Source organism: Nomascus leucogenys, chromosome 3 (genome assembly GCF_006542625.1).
Source record: "Nomascus leucogenys isolate Asia chromosome 3, Asia_NLE_v1, whole genome shotgun sequence".
In the NCBI taxonomy this organism is placed as follows: domain Eukaryota; kingdom Metazoa; phylum Chordata; class Mammalia; order Primates; family Hylobatidae; genus Nomascus; species Nomascus leucogenys.
The window spans coordinates 16722855-16742498 of record NC_044383.1 but is presented as its reverse complement, the minus strand read 5'-3'; the positions used below and the strand labels follow the sequence as shown (position 1 = coordinate 16742498).

The 19644-nt window shown below is 45.1% G+C and overlaps 1 protein-coding gene across 2 annotated transcripts in view; it reads right to left on the bottom strand.

Annotated features, from left to right (window-relative positions):
• Window positions 1-19644, bottom strand: part of HSPA12A (heat shock protein family A (Hsp70) member 12A) — a 179104-nt gene that overhangs the window by 145334 nt on the left and 14126 nt on the right. For both annotated transcript variants that reach the window (XM_030806509.1, XM_030806511.1), the window contains exon 2: window positions 18998-19085. In XM_030806509.1, the coding sequence (XP_030662369.1) occupies window positions 18998-19085 (88 nt within the window). The remainder of the gene's footprint in view (window positions 1-18997; window positions 19086-19644) is intronic.

The window sequence follows — 19644 nt, the reverse complement described above, 5'->3', positions numbered from 1 at the left end:
CAAATCATGTCACTGAAGGAGCAAGCAGAGAAGGTGCCATGTGGCTCACGCACCTGACTTCCTAACCTAAAACTGGTGAGACACACAGCTCCTGAAAGCTTAACCGGCACTGTCCTGCTGGCATGAAACAGCCCCAACATCTAATTCCGACGGTTGCAGCCGCGTGGTCTCCCTGAAAATCTGCCAGTCATGATTTTTTTAAAATGGGGTTTTTCCTTCTTTTCAGGGTGACAAAAGTCTTCCTAATGAGAAATACCAGAGGGTTAAAATTGCCTGGAGCCTTCAACAGTTTCTGGTACTATGGTTTAAAAGATGACTTTTTATGCTCTGGGTTACAAAACGCTTCCAACACCTTTGCTCGGTATTGGATTGAGGCTAAGTTTATTTCTCTGGTGGGGAAATCAATCCTTGAGCTGTGTTAAAACAATCAGCAGCTCCAGTCATGACATCACGTTTCAAATCATTCTTCCTTCTTATGTATCAACTATGCTGCTGAATGTGGAAATATGAAATCTACAGTTTGCCAGAATCATCTGGATTGTTAACTCTAAGCTGTTATTTCTTAGGCAGAAAGGAAGAATCATTCTTGCAACCTATACCCCTTCCCCCACCCCACCATGAAGATTTACTTCATATTTAATTATTATTATTTTTTTACAATTAACAAAAGGAGAAACCCATTTGCTGTTTTTTTCCTGGGGATTTAGAATCGAAACTTCTACCACCAGTGGCTTGTGATTCCACCCTCCACCCCTCGCTTCTAGAAGCTTCTGAGATCTAATTTTTTCTAACAGAGGCTTTGTCTGTAGTGAATGAACCCTGGCTACAAAGTCAGCTTAATTAAAACAATGGCATTCCAGAGACAATAGGGAACAAGGTGCCGGCTTCTGTGCTGGGTGCTAACCCCTGGCACAGCCTTCTGCGGTGACCTTAGTGGAGCTACTCCTGATGCCGTCAAGTTCAGGGACAGGCTGGTCTTCTATTCACTCGGTTCAAGGCTCTGGCAGAGGAAATTCAGTGTGTGTGTGTGTGTGTGTGTGTGTGTGCGCGCGCGCGTGCGCGGAGGGGGGGGCATGGCATATTCATACCTATGCATAATGATCTTCTATTTAAGATTTCTCTGTGCTTCACCACCCTAGCGATGGGTGTCAGGCTGCCAATAGAATGAAGAGAAGTGGAGAATCGCGGCCATTGTTAAAATATTTCGGGCTCGTCACCCAAAACTCCCCCCCCCAAAAAAACCCTCTGCCTCAAGAATATGGGTCAGTCAAGATAATCTGCAAATATGAAGAACGTGGGTCAATCAAGATAATCTGCAAAGATGAAGATGATACAAGACCGTCTCACTACTTTCCGTCCGGACACTGAGAGCAGCAGCAGCGGTTCGGTTGCCCTGGTCAGACACCTGGCAGACATCCTGGATCATACACCACCTCCAATTAGGCGCCGATTCCTGTTACCTGACCTTACAATGACACTCTCCCCTCCAGCTTCCTCTTCCTCTCCAGTGTCTCTGCCCTGAGTTAGGAGTGATTGTTTCTCACCTGGGCAACTGCATCAGCCTCCTGTCTGGCTTCCCTGCCTCCCACCTTTCCCTGGCCACACACTGCCAGTAGGGGTCTCTCCAAATAGTAAGACACCTGACCATCTCACCCTCTCCTTGAGAACTTGGATGGTTCTCCCTGAGCTACAGAATCAAGTCTCAATTCCTCAACCTGGCATATGAGCTCTGTCACAATCAGGGACCTACAAGCCTTGGTAGGTTGTCTCTCTTGGCCCCTGTAAGATTGTGCCCCAGCCCAGGGAGGTAGACTTTGGACCTGCCCCACAGCCAGACCTACCCTGTAGTGGTGTCCCAGGTCACCCACTGGTTCTCTTCCCTGCTTTGCCCAGCTGCTTGATGCCAGCCATAATGGCAGTGATGTATGGAAGGGGGATACAGTTACCTCATAGGTTGTGTCTCTTGGACCCTGTAGGATTGTGCCCCAGCCCAGCGAGGTAGACTCTGGGCCCGCCCCATAGTCAGATTATGGTGTCCCAGGTCACCCACTGGTTCTTTTCCCTGCTCTGCTCAGCTGCTTGATGCAAACCGTAATGGCAGTGATGTATGGAAGGGGGACACAGTTACATCTCCATTTGCTGTCCCCACCAAAGCAAAGTCCACAAGCACATCCCCACAACACACTGACACAGTGGTCTGATGCCCCAGAAGGAAAAATGTAACTGTCAGAGATAAGAAATGTTAGGACAAGGGACATGGGAGTATGTGATCCCTAAATCATGGTTCTGTTTCCATCAGTGAGTGTAAACATCAAAATCTGTCTTGGTAAGAATTTTAAATAAAAGGAAAATAACCGATGTCAAATGGTGAGAGATTTACCCCCAACACATCCCAGTGTGTCTCCAGGAGCAATCATCGCACCTAAGGGCACCCTTCCTGCTTCCAGGTTTGTACCTTGACCTGCTCTGTTAACCCTTTGCAGCCCCTGTCACCCTCTGTCGCTGGATTCCTGTCTCTCTGGGCCTCTCTGATGTTCCCGTGTGTCTGTCTCCATTGGTCCCATTCTCTCTGGGACAGATGCTCCACAGGGGAAACCCTTGACTTTTCCTCTTCTTCACAAGCAGCACCCCCAAGCCCTGTGTCCCGTGACACCCTGCTTATTCACTGGTCCCCAAATCACCTGCATTTTCCCAGTTCTGAGATTCAGCCTTTGCCTTCCTTTCTGCCCCAAATGCCCATCATCCACCTGAGGAGCCCTTGCGCCCCTCTCATCTGGATGGCTCTACTTCTTAGATTCCCTGGGTCCCCTGACCCCTATCCATGACAGGGCAGAACGGACAATTCCCCTTGCACTTTACATAGGAGGGTTCCGTGGTCTGAGTGTTTGTGTCCCTGCAAAATTCCTATGTTGAAATCTAATTCCCAGTGTGCTTGTATTAAGAGGTGGGGCCTTTGAGAGGTGACTGGGTCATGAGGGTGGAGTCTTTGTGAATGGGATTAGTGCCATTATAAAAGAGAGCTGACGGAGCTTGTTCATATGAGGACACACAGAAGGCACCACCTATGAGGAATGAGCCCTCACCAGACACCAAATCAGTTGGTGTCTTGATTTTAGATTTCCCAGCCTCCAAAACTGTGAGCAATAAATGTCTGTTGTTTGTAAATTACTCAGCCTAAGGTATTTTGTTGCAGCAGCCTGAACAGGCTATGACAGGTGGGTAAGACTGATTCACAGAACAATGGCAACGTGGGAAAATCGTATTACTGTAGGATATGTATACTGGAAATGCACCTTGTAAGGGAATCTGTATGTAGCCATACATGTTTGTAAAGAACTTATAGGATTTTTTGGTTTTTGTTTGTTTTTTGAGACAGGGCTGCCCAGGCCAGAGTGCAGTGGCATCAACTCGGCTTACTGCAACCTCAATTTCCCGGGCTCAAGCAATCCTCCCACCTCAGCCTCCTGAGTAGCTGGGACTACAGGTACATGCCACCATGCCTGACTAGTTTTTGTATTTTTTTTTGTAAAGATGGGGTTTCACCATGTTGCCCAGGCTGATCTCAAACTCCTAGGCTCAAGCAGTTCACCCACCTGGCCTCCCAAAGTGCTGGGATTACCAGCATGAGCCACTGTGCCCGGCCAATTTATGTGTTTTTAGTTGGTAAAAACGGGTTGTACTGAGTCCGTACCATTAGAATTAGACAAATATGACTTGATCAGCAAAATATTTTTAAAAATTAAAAATCAAGGAAAAATAAGAGACAAACAATACAGTTTCTGTACTTTGACAAACATCTTGAACAGGAACATATTGTTGACGTGAGAGTATCAAAGGGAAAGAGATTAATTTTGCCATTTTTAGGGACCATGATAGGAGTGGGAGGACAGGCGTGGAGTTCGAGATCTGTGCAGGAGACAGTCACTGCGATCTCCTGGTCAGGGATGCGGTTACACTGATCCTGTGGGAGGAAGCCAGGAGTGTTACCTGCCTGCTGTTGCCACCAGTGGTATGGTCACGTGACCATGACTTTGCATCAGTTCTCAGCCCTCATCAGACGCGGCCAGTCACCACCCTCTCCTCTTCATTTGCTTTCCAGGACACCACATCCTCCTGCTTGTCTTATTCATTCCTGGCACAGCATTTCAGACTTTTTCACTGGTTGCGCCTCATTGCTGTGGCTCTAAATGTGACAATGCTCCAGGCTTTAGTCCTCAGACCTCTCATTCCCATCTACACTCTCTCCTTGGGGGATCTCTTCCGCTTTCTTCGTGTTCAGTACCAACTATATGCTAATGAGTCCACGTTGACATTTCCAGTCGGAGCTCACCGTATCTCCACTTGCAGTCTAACAGGTAACTCTAATAAACAGACTCCCAGACACCTGATCTCCAAATCAGCAGGTTCCACCCCAAACCCGCTCCTCCTCCTCCAGTGGCTGGCACATCATATTGGTGACTCCACCCTTCAAAATGCCAGCATCATCCTTACTCCTTTTTCACAACCATATCCAGTCCCCAGAAATCCTATGGCCTCCCCCTGCACCCCTGCAAAATCTGTCTGCTTCTCACCCCTCCACCTTCTCCTCTAAATTCACATCTGTTCCATCTCCACCTACATCATCATAATTGCTGCCTCTCCTCTTGCCACCCCACTTCCTACCAAAGTCTATTCCCAACATGACCTTTGGGATCTTTCAAAAATAGAAGTTCAGAATGTAAGATCACGTCACTCTCCCTCTCAAGACCCTGGCTTCCCACCTCAGAGGAGAACCTGGAGTCCTTGCTAGGGCCTATAAGGCCCTACATGGCCTCATCTCCCAGCTAAGTGGCCTCCTTGCTGGGCCCCTAACACACAAGGCACCTCCTACCTCAGGACCTTAGCACAGCCCTTCCTTCAGCCTGGGACACTCCTCCATTGGACAGCCACATGGCTTGATCACCCACCTTCCTCAGGCTGCTGCTCAGATGCCACCTTCTCAGGAGGCCTCCCCAGAACGCCTATTTTAAATTCCAACCTCATTTCTAGCCCATCTTTCTTTATTCCCCATCCAGCTTTATTTTTTCTCCACACCACTTATCATTTAACATATGCAGATTTGCACATGTACACACATACATACACTAGAATGGAAGCCCCATGAGGGCAGGGATTTGTAATTTTATCCACTGCTGCATAATGTGTAGAACTGTGCTCAGCACATGATAGATGTGAAATTATTATCTGTTGACTGGTTTGTGGTTCCACACTGATCCACCCGTGTCACTTGCCATCCTGACTGCATGAGAGGAAAGCCTGGACCTCAGGGGATGGCACGGCAAGTCACCATCTACCACAGTGGGCTGGACTCACCTGTCAACCTTCCCTGTCGGACAGGAGCTCCCAGAGTAGGGACTATGCCCTTTACAGCTCAGAAACCCCAGAGCCTGCCAGTGGGCCTGAAAAAACATGAGTAGGTGCTGGTTGAATTCATGTAATCCAGATAATCCAGGCCTAAGAGATTCCATATTATCTCATTTCATATTAAATGAGATAATATGAAACCACAAATGTGATTTAAAGACACCTTTGTGTGCTGTGCCTATCTTCTGGTGTTCACTAAGGCACTGACATCACTTTGTATAGAGCAGTAGTATTTCACTTTGCGTAAAGTAAGTAGTACACTTGGGTTTATCTGAGGACATGGGACATGGACAACTGAGTTTCTTCTCACATCCACACTTGCTCAAGTCTTTGTCCATATGGGAACTGTCTCTCTCCATTACCAGTGGAGGAAGCACAGGACATGCCACTATAAGCTTTGGGTTCTAGTCTTCCCTTCACACTTACCAGTCTTATGTCTGACCTTCCCTTCGGTGATCCTCAGCTTCTCCATCTGAGATTAATTCTCTTATGATAAGAGAACAACAACTGGCTGATGAAAACAATTCAGGAATGGCTTGTTAGAGGGGATTTGTGGTTTATGAACATGCAGAAAGCAGGAATCACCAGGACCCCCTGTGGGTTCACAGAGAAAATACTCTTTCAAGTGAATCTTGTTTCCTTCCTTGATAGGATTAAGAGACCAGTAGAAATGAGGGAGATCAAGAGTTTATGAATTTGATAAGTTCAATGAGGTTGACATGAATTTTGTGCATGGACCATTAGATGGCTTGGGGACTGGTTGGATACTGTTCTTCAGAGGCTACAGTTTAATGTTCTCAGACAGAGGTTCTGAATTCAGGACTTCAAGCCTCTATCCTTTGCAAAGTCCCATTGGACATTTTTATCACTGGCTTGAATGAAAATAAAGAGGCCATGTTTACTGCATTCGTGGATAGGCTGAGAACAAAGATTTCATGACCCAGGGTCAGAATTAGCATCCAAATCACTCTCACTCCTAGAATAGAAGCAATGGCCTGGACCCAAGAATATGCAATGGAAAGGGTAAGGTGGAAAGGGTAAGGTGCTATTTTTGGCACCCAAGAGCTACTTGCCCAGGTACAGAATAAGAAAGGCATGGCCTAGCAGCAGAAGACTTAAAAAGGTGTGAGGGGTTTTTATTGACATGAGTCAATGGTGTGCTGTTAGTGCGCCAACCACCCAACCCCAACTCACCTCTTCCACAAAAAGCTTAACTTTGTCTGAGGTTATAGTACAGAATCACATCCACAAGTTTGAAGTGAACATCCCACCGTGTTCAGTGCTAGTCTGATGGTTCCAGAGACCATGTTTTAAAAGGGATGTGAAATGAACAATCCAAAAATAAAATTAAGAAAACAATTCCCTTTACAATAGCATCACAGGAATAAAATATTTAGGAATGCATTTAACAAAAGCAGTGAAAAATTTATTCTCTGAAAACTACAAAACACTGTTGAAAGACATTAAGGAAGACATAGATTAGTAATCCAGTTCATGGATGAGAAGATTTTTAATACTATTAAAATGGCAATACCCCCCAAATTGATTTACAGTCTCAACATGGTCCCTACATTCACAAAGAAATGCAAGGGACGCAGAATAAACAAAACAATTTTGAAAAAGAAGAACAAAGTCGGAGGACTCACACTTTCTAATTTCAAAACTCACTACAAAACCACAGTGATCAAGATAGTGTGGTACTTGTATAGGGCTAGACAGACAGATCAATGGAATAGAATTTCAGAGTCCAGAAATAAACACTCACATGTATAGTCAATTGCTTTTTGACAAGGGAGTGAAGACAATTTAGTGGGGAAAGAATTGTCTTTTCACTAAATGGTGCTGGGACAACTGGATATCATGTAAAACAATGAAGTTGAAACCCTACGCCACACCATATACAAAAATGAATTCTAAATGGACAAAAAGCCGAAATGTTAAGAGGTAAAACCATAAAACTCTTATGAGAGGAAAGAAGAAAATACAGACATAAGTCTTTGTGGCATTGTTAGCAATGGCTTCTTAGATATGCCACCAAAACCACATGCAACAAGAAAAATATGGATAAGCTGGACTTAATAAAAATTAAAAACCTTCATGCTTTGAAGCATGACATCATCAAGAAGGTGAAAAAGCAACACAGAAAGGGAAAAAATATTTGCAAATAATACATCTGATAAGGGAGTTGTATCTAAAATATATAAAGAACTCTTACAAATCAATAAAAGACATAACCCAATTTAAAAATGGACAAAGAACCTGAACAGATATATCTACAAAGAAGATATACAAATGTCCACTAAGTATGTGAAAAGATGCCAGCATCATAAGGTATCAGTGAAATGTCAACCCAAACACAATGAAATACCACTTCACACCCAGAAGGATGACTATAATCAAAAAGACAGATAATGCCAAGTGTTGGAAATGATGTGGAGAAATAAGAACCCTCATACACGGTCGGTAGGAATACAAAATGTGTACCCACTGTGGAAAACAGTTTAGCAGTTCCTCAAAAGGTTAAATATAGAGTTACCATATGCCCTAGCAATTCCACTCCTAAGATATACCCGAGAAAAGCAAAAAAATACGTCCACACACAAACTGGTCCATATCAACATTATTCATAAAAGCCCCAAAAGGAAAACAACCCAAACATCCATCAACTGACTAATGGAAAAACCATGATCTATCCATACAATGGAATATTATCATTATCCAGCTATAAGAAGTGAAGGACTGGCCGGGTGCAGTGGCTCACACCTGTAATCCCAGCACTTCGTGTTTTGTTGTTGTTGTTGTTTGTTTGTTTGTTTTGTTTGCTCTGTTGCCCAGGCTGGAGTGCAGTGGTGTGATCTCAGCTCACTGCAGCCTCCACCTCCCAGTTCAAGCAATTCTCCTGCCTCAGCCTCCGGAGTAGCTGGGACTACAGAAGCACGCTGCCACACCCAGCTAATTTTTGTATTTTTAGTAGAGACGGGGTTTCACCATGTTGGCCAGGATGGTCTTGATCTCTTGACCTTGTGATCTGCCTGCCAAAGTGCTGGGATTATAGGCGTGAGCCACCGTGCCCGGCCAATCCCAGCACTTTGGAAGGCCAAGACAGGCAGATCATTTGAGCCTAGGAGTTTGAGATTAGCCTGGGCAACATGGCAAAACCCTATCTCTACAAGAAATACAAAAATTAACTGGGTGTGGTGGTGCACACCTGTAGTCCTAGCTACTGGGGGACTGAGGTGGGGGAATCACTTGGGCCAGGGAGGTCGAAGCTGCACCACTCCACTCCAGTCTGGGTGGCAGGGTGAGACCTTGTCTCAAAAAAAGCCATAAGTAAATAAATAAAAAAAAATGAAGTGGCCGGGCATGGTGGCTTATGCCTGTAATCCCAGCACCTTGGGAGGCCTAGATGGGAGGATCACTTGAGCTCAGTAGTTCAAGACCAGCCTGGCCAACATGGTGAAACCCCATCTCTACTAAAAATACAAAAAATTACCAGGGTGTGGTGGCGCGTGCCTGTAGTCCCAGTTACTTGGGAGGCTGAGGCAGGAGAATTGCTTGAACCTGGGAGGCAGAGGTTGCAGTGAGCCTAGATCATGCCACTGCACTCCAGCCTGGGTGACAGAGTGAGACGCCATCTCGGAAACAAACAAACAAAGTACTGATACATGCTACAACATGGATGAACCTTAAAAACATTATGCTAAATGAAAGACGCTATAAAAGAACACATCCTATATAATTCCATTTATAAAAAATGCCCAGAACAGGTGTATCTAAAAGCAATTGACTAAAAGCAATTGGTGGTTTCCCAGGGCTGGGATTGGTGGGGGAAACGAGGAGTGGCTGCTGCTAACGGGTATAAGGGTTTCTTTCTGGGGTGATGAAAATGTTCTAAAATTGATCATGGTGATGGTTGCACAATTCTGTGATACACTAAAAATCACTGAATTATAAGCTTTGAGTGAATTGTACAGCATGTGAATTATAGCTCAATAAAATTGTTATTGAAAAAGAAGGATACGAACAAACTGGATCTCAGAATGAAAACAGGCTGTGACACCACATCGCAGGCAGAAAAGCTGAAGAAGGCAGGAATACAACAGAAAGGCTCCCGGGGAGAAGCCACCTACAGATGTGTGAAGGGCTGTCACATGGAAAGGGAATTCCATTCTCTGTGTGGCCCCGAAGTCAACTCTGCTCCTCTGTCTGGACCGCACATGCCCCACCCCCACACATACCCAATAACTCCTATGCACCTTCACAGCTCAGCTTTCCCGTCACCTCCCAGGGAATCCTCCCTCCCCCCACCTCCACCTTCATCTCTGCTGTCCACCTTCACAGCACCACATTCCTTGCCTTCATCTCACTTCCATCTGTCGTAACATATTTATTTAATTATTGGATGACAGTCTGAGAACCTTGATAAATTACCGGCTCCACCAATGGAGCCATTGGCTTTCACTCACCAGAACTTATCAATGTGCCTGGCAAATAGGAGGTGCTTAGTAAGTATTTCTTGAATGAATGAATGAAACATAAAAGCCAGAAACTACAAGCAGATCCTCTAAGAAAAGTTTCTGAGAATCTGAGCCATCTACAGATGCATGAGTGTCATTGCCCCTGCCTGCATGGGAACTGATAGACGACACGGATGTCACAGAAGTACCAAAGGGAAGGGCAAATGGGGTTGTTTTTCCTTCTGTTTTAAATCTCACAAACAGTTCACATACACTGGAAAATTCCTAAAAAGCAGATAAATAATCAAATCAAATCACCCATAATTTCTCTACTGTGTGATACCCCCAGTTAATGTGTAGCCTTCTGGAGTTGGGCTTTGTAGCATTTCCTTATATGGACAGAAAATACTTGAATGAATGGGGGACTATATGGCTCTTTGTACATTTCACAGCCTTTAATCATAACTCACACTTCTTGGATGCTTAATCTGTGCCAGGCACCATGTTAAACACTTGACATGCATTTGAGTCTCCTAAAATCCAATGAGGCAGATACTTAGTATTCACATTTCATATTACAGATGGGGAAACTGGGTGTTAGAGGAATCACGTCATTTGCTCGAGGTCATAGACTAGTAAGTGGCAAGCCCGATTCAGATCCCAGCAATCTGACTCCAGAAGCCAGCAGGGGTTCCGCAGATGTTGGCTGAATGAATCACTGAATTAATGAATGTGTGCTCAGCCACCCACACTAGGGAAAAACTGAGCTGCGCTTAACCAGCTAGTTGGCTGTTGTCTTTCAAATGCTCTAGAATATCATTAATACCTTCAGGGGTCACAACATCCTAAGGCTAAAAAAGAGACATCTTGACAACATAAGGAGCCTTCTTTGGCTCCAACTTCCCCCACCGCTGGAGAGGTCTTCCTCAAGGGGGAGCCTCAAGCACCTCCTTGGATAAGGCTCTCCAAGGACTCCTGTGTCCAGGCTTCTGTCACCCATGGAGTCGTCCGCAGGGCTCGCCCTTGCTGGCAGAGCCCCTGCTGGGCCACTCCCGGCCACTGCCTCCACACCAACTACAGCCGATTGGCACCTGCAGCCACTGTGATGCTGCCGCATCCACTTTGGAGGTGCCGGTGCTACCTCTCCTGCTGGTACAGACACCGCCAGTGCTGGTGCCACCACCACCACGTGAGTGTCACCAACACTGCCAGTGCCGGGCTCACCGCTGCTGCCATGTCACTGGAGCCACCAACTCACAACACTGCAGGGCCAGCGCAGTGGCGGGGATGAGTGAAGCCCTCTGGGTGTTGTTTGCTCAAGTCCCACTCAGTCTGAAGGCAGATGTGGGACAAACTGGGTGACAAGACGTCATGAAGTGCTCCGAACTGCCCCTCTTCTCCAAATAAAGCTTCATTCTGGACTATTTGGGGACGCCCAAGGGACAGAACTTAGTCCCTCAGGTAAACAGATTCCTGGATAGCCCCACTCATGTTCCCAAGACGCCTCTAAATTCTCTGCGGCGGACGGTGGAAGCCAAGTTGCGAGCTGCTGTCCGCCCAACCCTTCTCCTGCTGCATATAGATGTGACCAATTGTGTTCCTTTGTTCTGCGACTGGGAAGCTTACAGGCATTTGTAAATTTAAAATTCAGTAAGACCTCGTGGTATGCATGTGTGATCCAACTTTACCCCTGACTTTGCCCTAGTTTCTTTTCAGTCCTGTTTCTCAAATGTATTGTTCTTATTATGTTGTTATACCTCTGCCTGAAAGTCCCTTTTGAAATAAGACAGGCATTTATAAAATAAAAGGAAGAGCTGGAATAAGAACTTATGGATACATACTTTAAAAAGTTCATTTCCAAATGTGGTATGTTTCATTAGCGGTTTTTCTCTGCAGACTTCAAACAAGCAGGAAATCTTCACCAAATGACTTGGCAGTTCCAGGTGAAAAACAGAACTCTCAAAAAGCTTTACTGCATGTGAATTACAGAATGACTGTTCACCTCCTGGCCTGTGGTAGACAGGCAGTAAGGACATGGCTGCGAGGCATGGCCCTGGCAAAGCTGGCATTCAGGACCCCCAACCCTTTCTACCTCTCCATCTCCTTCAGCCCAGACTCCTTTCTTAAAGGGCACCCAGCTTCCTGCACTGTCCTGGGTAGGCCATAACAGATGAAGTCATGTTAAGATTTAAAGCTGTAACTCGATGCATGCTTCACAGTTAGTCACCTTGCAGAACCCCAAAGGCAGGACCACCTATGTAATCTGCTGGGCCCAGCATGAAACAAAAATACAGGACCCCTCGTTCAAGGTATTAAGAATTTCAAGATGGTGACAGCGGAGCATTAAACCACGTGCAGGGCCTTGTGTGACCGCACAGGTCACAAGTCCGAGCCGGTCCTGCATCAAGGACACACAAAGGCACACTTTAGAAAATTACTTTTATATACACAACCACGAATTCTGATTTTTATGGAAGAACAATAAATAGTTGCAAATATTTAAAAAAACAACACAAAATTTCAACCACATTCCATTCCATTCTCGCAGAAACACCAGCTGCCTCAGCTCTGCGATTTGTATCACTTTGGTGCAAAAGTGTGAGAAACAATGTTGTAATTTTTACCGTGTTTCCATCCAAGCCTCCACATGCTGTCAGAATGTTGCATTTTTAAGAGAGAAGTTTGGAAGGGGTGACCAGATTGTATATGCCAGATATATTTTGGCTGTGTCCTCACCCAAATCTCACCTTGAATTGTAATAACCCCCACGTGTCAAGGGCGGGGCCAGGTGGAGATAATTGAATCATGGGGGCAGTTTCCCCCATACTGTTCCCGTGGTAGTGAATAAGTCTCATGAGATCGGACAGTTTTATAAATGGGAGTTCCCCTGCACAAGCTCTCTTTCCTGCCGCCATGTAAAAAGTCCCTTTGCTCTTCCTTCATCTTCCACCATGATTGTGAGGCCTCCCCAGCCATGTGAAAATGTGAGTCCATTAAACCTCTTTCCTTTATAAATTACCCAGTCTTTTGTATGTCTTTATTAGCAGCACGAGAACAGACTAATGGATACCACAGCAAAGCAGGAAGGGGTAAGACAGCCATGGGCATAAGAGGTTCCCAAAAGATGGGCAGGATTTGGCAAGGCCAAGAGGAAAGGCTCTGGGAAGGGGAGCCAAGGCGCAGAGAGAGGAACAAGGAGCAGAATCGGTGAGGGGGCAGGAAGAGGGTCACCCAACAGGCCAGGTGGGGCGGGCTCACCGAGGGCCACTGAGTTACTTCAGAACAATACATAAGAACCCTTTTAAAGTTCTAGAATCTGATTTTAAAACAGAGATTTTGTGTTCATATAGGGTAAAATAAATGTGACTCACTCGATGTCAAATGGGCACTTGTATATAAATGACACGAACTTTTTCCCTCTACAAGCAACAGCATGATAATAGAATCCAAAGGGTACACAGGAGGACTGACAGCTTGAATTCTCTTAGCAAACCGTCATCCAGCTCTCCCAATCTCATGGCTGCCTCTGAGCTCTAGCAGAGCCTTTTGGGTTTGTGTTAAGGCCGTTCTCAGTGTTGGGTCGTTAGTCAGTCTTACCCGAAACACACTGCCCAGCACATTCCAGGAGGGCGTTATGGGCACTGGTGGGTGCTCCTGGCAAAGAACAAAACTCGTGTTCACCACCATTAACAAGCTCAGCCTCCAGGGACTGAATGATGAGGAATCACACATGAACAAAGTAGGACTTATCATCTTCCTACCTGAGACAACACACATGGAAAAACTCAAGAACACTATTCTAGCCAGGCATCCTCCTCCTCCAATGGGCCTTCTGACTCAAATGTACTATGACACACCATGGCAGAACTTCAAGAGCTTAGAGGTTTGTCTTTAGAAACATGTAGGCCAAGATACATGCTACCATCTACTTTACAAGGAATATAGATTAACAGAGAATTTAAAGTCAGAGAAACCATGTAACACACGTATATTCCTCCAGACTGCAACTGATTCTTTCTCCGCCTGCCTCTCTTGCTGTCTTTATACAGAAAATATATGTGAATTTATGCATATATATACATATTGTTAATTTATGTGCATGGATGTGTAGATGTGTATGTATATGCTACACATGTATATTAAATATGCATATATGGGCTGGTTGCGGTAGCTCACACCTGTAATCCCACCACTTTGGGAGCAAAGGTGGGTGGATTACTCGAGCCTAGGAGTTTGAGAACCAGGCAACAGGGTGAAACCCCATCTCTATAAAAAAATACAAAAATTAGCCAGATGTGGTGGTGCATGCCTGTAGTCCCAGCTACTTGGGAGGCTGAGCTGGGAGGATCCCTTGAGCCTGGGAGGTCAAGGCTGCAGTGAGCCATGATCATACCACTGCCCTCCAGCATGGGAGACAGAGCAAGACCCTGTCTCAAAAAAATAGATGCATATATGTACATATATACTATATATATATATATATAAAAGCCTATCTAAATATGCATATATTATAGGTATATGCATATATATAAAGAGCAAGAGGGGCAGGGAGAGGATATGTACATATATACATATATATTAATATATACTACAGTACAATTCAATTCCATCTTATTAAATCCAGTCAGCACTTAGAGTCTCTGCCATGTGCTGGCCCAAGGATAAGCACTAGAACACAAAGTTATGAGTGTCACCAACCTCGAGGAGCTCACCGTCTAGAGAAGACACACTGAAAACGAAAATGCCCCTCCTATCACCATGCTGGCTACTTATAATGGGAGGTAGTTGGTTTGGTGGTTCTGTATTGATGGTGGCCAATAATGTGGGTTGAGTCATGCTGGCTGGGTTCACGTCCCAGCTCCACCACTTTGAAACTGTATGACATCCAACGTGCAACTTGAGCTGCAGCGTCCTTGTTGGTAAAATACAGTCATGCACTGCATGATGACATTTTGGCCAACGACAGACAACGTATATGACTGTGGTCCCATAAGATTATAATATTGTATCTTTACTGTACCTTTTCTATGTTTAGATATACAAGTACTTGCCACTGTGTTACAACTGCCTACAGCTTCAGTACAGTAACATGCTGTACAGGTCTGTAGCTTAGAAGCAACAGGCTACCCCGCATATAATAGCTTAGGTGTGTGGTAGGCTATATCATCTAGGTTTGTGGAAGTACACTCTATGATGTTCACACAATGATGAAATTGCTTAATAACGCATTTCTCAGAACATACCCCTGTCAATAAGCAATGCATGACTGTATCTATAATAGTGGCCTCTTCATAGGGTGGCAGGGCTTAAATGATATAACAAGTGAAAGCACTTACACTTACTGGAACCAAAAGGCACTCAGTGAAAGGAAACCATCATCGTTACCAGTATTGTTGTTATTGACAAGAACATCAAGTTCGACAGTCGGGGGCACAAAAGAGAAAAAGGTCAATCTAACTTGGGAGGTGTCAGGAGAAGCTCTGTGGAGGTGATGACATGGAGTTGAATCTTTCCTAATAGCATGTGTTTGGCAGGGGAACAAAAGGAAGAAAAGGCATTCATTCCAAGGATAAGAAAGGTTTATTCAAAGGCCCTGTGGCATGAAACACCCTACCACGTCCAGAGGACGGTCAGCAGATCAGCACAACCAGAGTGAGGGTTCAAGGTAAAAGAGAAGCCAGAGCCAGATCTCGAAGGGCCACAAAAAGCCCTTAACAATGGAATAACAAAATCAAATTGTCCTTTGAGAAGGGTTAGGTAATATTCAACTGAACATAATTTTACCTTTCCGGGGTCACCATCGCGATGATCAGCGACCATGAATACTACTGGAGTCTATCAATGCCACGAAACAGAAAACCTGTAATTCACATGTTCTTTCCTCTGTTCACAAGTCTTCAAAAGGTTTTTGTTTTAGTGACTAATTGGCTTATTTTTCCACAATGATTTAGTTGCTGAGGAAGGTTTTCTTCACCACTAATCTCCTCCAGAATGATTTTAAAATACTCATCTTCCTAACCACGAGGAAAATCTTAAGTGGTCACTTTTTAGCACTCAAAAGGGCCGCATGACAACTGTTCACCCTCAAAGTGCGCAAACAGCAACTGCAGCTGTGCAGGTCAGGACTCCGAGTCGGAGGTGAGTGTGCGAGGCAGAGACAAGACAGGCGTTAGAACCGGAAATAGAAGAGAAATGAGAGCTCAGAATAAAAGCAGTGTGAGTAAACAACAGTGTACAAGAGCAGCAAGAAAGACAAAGAAGGTCACCAAAGAGGAAAAAGAACGCGTGATACGGTCTGAAGGGGACAGAAAACAGGATAGGACAAAAATGCGAAGGGGTTGTTTGTTTTTTTGTTTTTCTGTTTTTTTTGTTTTTTTTTTTTTGAGACAGAGTCTCGCTCTGTTGCCAGGCTGGAGAGCAGTGACATGATTTTGGTTCACTACAACCTCCGCCTCCCTGGTTCAAGCGATTCTCCTGCCTCAGCCTCCCGACTAGCTGTGACTACAAGCACGTGCCACCACACCCAGCTAATTTTTGTACTTTTAGTAGAGACGAGGTTTCACCATGTTGGCCAGGTCTCAATCTCTTCACCTCGTGATCCGCCTACCTCAGCTTCCCAACGTGCTGGGATTACAGGTGTGAGCCACCACGCCTGGCCGCAAAGGGTCTTTTCAGGGAAGTCAGTGGCAGAAGAGGTCTGAGAAAGTTTGGGACAGTCAACTAAACTGTTTTGAATACCTCTAGATGAATTTGCTCACTCATCATTCAGGAGGTCAGCCTATTGGTCAATTCTATTAATTCTCCTTTTTCAAATATGTCCTGTGCACCTTCCATGCCAGGTGCTGAAGATTCAGAGCTGAATTAGTGTCCAGTCTCTGCCTTCACTCAGTAGCTCACCTGCTATCAGGCAAAAAAAATAACTTGGCACGCAGAACAGCGCATGGTCTCCAACCTTCAAGAACTCATGACAGCAGGGAGAGAATTCACTGCTACTGAGCACCTGATACGTGCCAGGTATTGTCCTAGGTGTGCTTATTTATGCCATCTTACTTAATCTAACCTTCCTTTGATAAAATCAACAGCCATCAACAATCTGTTTTGCTGGCCCCCATTTTCACTGTTTCATATTAGAGAAAACAGAGGCAGCGGGTGGGAAAGAGGTCATGAGACAAGGAAAGAAAGCTGAAAAACCGAAGTTTCAGATGCCCTTTCTTTTACACACCCCTCATTTCCCAAACTGTCACCTAAGGATTGGGTCTGAGATTTTCATAAAACAAACATTGCTTTTTCCAGTTCACTTTTTCCCTTTAGTTTAACACAACATTGGCCGCAAATGCCCATGGATTAATTCTGTCATTCCTTGGCTAATAGGCCCATAGCATGTTCCGTCTGTTCGCGTGCGTTTGTGTGTGCTCAAGTGCTGGTGCGTCCAATTCAGACACAACTAGAGAGTACCGTCATCCCTGCAGGAACTGCCAGTTCGTCAAATCCAAATCCTGGACACAGATGTCCTGTCATTGCCATAGGACTGCTTCTTTGTGTGGTAGCTGCTGCAGCCTGGGGGAGCTGAGAATTAATGGTATTTTGCTTAAGTCGTTAAAAACAAAACAAAACAAAGAAACAAGATAATCATGCCAACCCATAATGTGGAACTACAACTTAGCAAGCATTTTATGGTCAACTGAGAAGTTCAAAGAACATGATATAAAGAGTTAAAGCAAGCATGAAAAAGAGCAAAATCTCAACCAATCACTCTTTGTTTCTCAGACAATAATTTTTCTCCCGAAAAACCAATTCAGATCAATAAATTTATTTATTGAGCACCTACTATGTGACAGGTACTGTCTATCCCATTGAATATTACAGAATTCGTTTTCACTATGGTCTTTTATTATTTCCAATATTTAAAGCATTGATCGGGATGCTTTCATAGTTTTCTTCTTAAGCAATTTTATTATTATGTCTTCAGAAGTTTAACACTTTCAGGGCTACACAGAGTTTTCTGTGTTTTTTTTGTTTTGTTTTGTTTTGTTTTGTTTTCTTCTTACTGTTGTTTTTCACCTAAAGCATTCCCTTTCTTTTCCTACTGTCTGATTTTTACGGAGGAAAAAATCTAGCATCTGGGGTCTGAGACCACTTGAAATGTCTGGGCTGGGGATTGCTAATGGCCTCCCAGAGATAACCCAAATTGCTGATTTAGCGAAGCCCATTCTTGACCTTGACACAAGACAAGACAGGCAAAGGGAAAGGACTTGGGAGGCAGCAGTAAAAGAAAAAGGATCATAGAAGCGCTCAGATCTCACCAGGCCCCTCCCCCATTCAGCAAACACCTGGCTGAGTTGGAAAACATGACCAGCCCAACCTTCCTATTGGCTGCAATTGAAGCTGTCAGTTCTCGGCTTGTCACCGGTTGCACTGGGAGGCCCCAGGCAGCCACAAGAGCCCTAATTAGGCAGAAATGACACTTCTACAACTGACCTGCCAGGACCTTTGGCAAACCATTTAACATCATTAGTTAACATGTTTTAAAAGTGTGAATGTAAATGAACAGCCAGTGGCTTTCAATGGAGTTTGTCGGTGGCATCTCCCCCTCCCTTTCTCAGTCTTTCTCTTTTTACATGAATAGTCCACTTGTTTTCTCCAGAATTGGAGGGAGGCACCAAAGAAGAAGAAGGAAGAGGACCAGTCCTCTGAGAGGAGAGACATGTTAAGGCAAAAACAAGCCCAGAAGAGCGAGAGGCCATCTCTTCCTGCCTTTGTATGGGCCCTCACAGAGCCAATCTCCCAGGGCCACCAGAGCAGGGCAGGAAGACAGCATGAGGCCGGCAGGCTACCCGGATGCTAGGTCCACGATCTGTGCGTGTGAGTGTGGCCAGCGATGATTCTAGGCTTTGGATAGGTGGGAAACGAATTTGTTTCCTGACTCAAGGGTGCCTCTGAAATTCTCTCAAACCTCTTCCCATTTGCTGGTGTTCTGAACAAGCAGGTGCAGCAGTGGCTTGGCAAACATCTTACACGTGCAGAAGTTTAAACGTCCCAGTTTTAAATGTACCTAGTCCCTCTTGAGAGGAATGAGGTTCTGGGGCAGTTATTTCAGATGCCAGTTTGATACTTACACACATTAGTTCATTTCCTACCTGAAGCGGCTATTTCCCACCTTGAATCACACTTCATTTTGTTCTTTGCTTTACACCCACAGAATCCGTACACGCCAACACTCTCCATCTGTAGGAGGGGGGAAAAGAGTTGCACTGTGAAAATGTCGCTTTGTTTCCATGTTGCTCTTAAGTCGCGTACTCGTGCTGGTTGACAGTTTGAAGAGGCAGCACCCGGCAGGAGGGAAGCAAAGATTTAGGTAGGCGCAGAGGAGCTGGGTCCCTGGCAGGCCTGTGCACTTACCACCTACTTGTTGTGTGGCCTTGGGCAAGGTGCTTAGCCCTGAGTCTCAGATGTTTTCATCTGCAAGACAGAGATAATGCCTTACTACATCAAGAAAGAAAAATAGATGGAAAATCACAAAAACTGGGAAGCGTTGTGTGCATGTAAGGAGTCGTGGAGACACAAGGGCTGCCAAAACTGAGGAACCAGGCCCGGTTCTCTCTCCATTTACCTTGAAGAGATGACACTGAGACTCTGTCCTCTGGTTCCCCAAGGGACACTTGACAGAGCCAATATACCACCAGCCCATCCCAGGGTACTCCCCGTCCTCTCCCTCCACTCCTGCTTATTCTTAAAAGGGCTGTAGATATTACAAAGACAAGCGCCTGGGTGTAAAACAAATTCC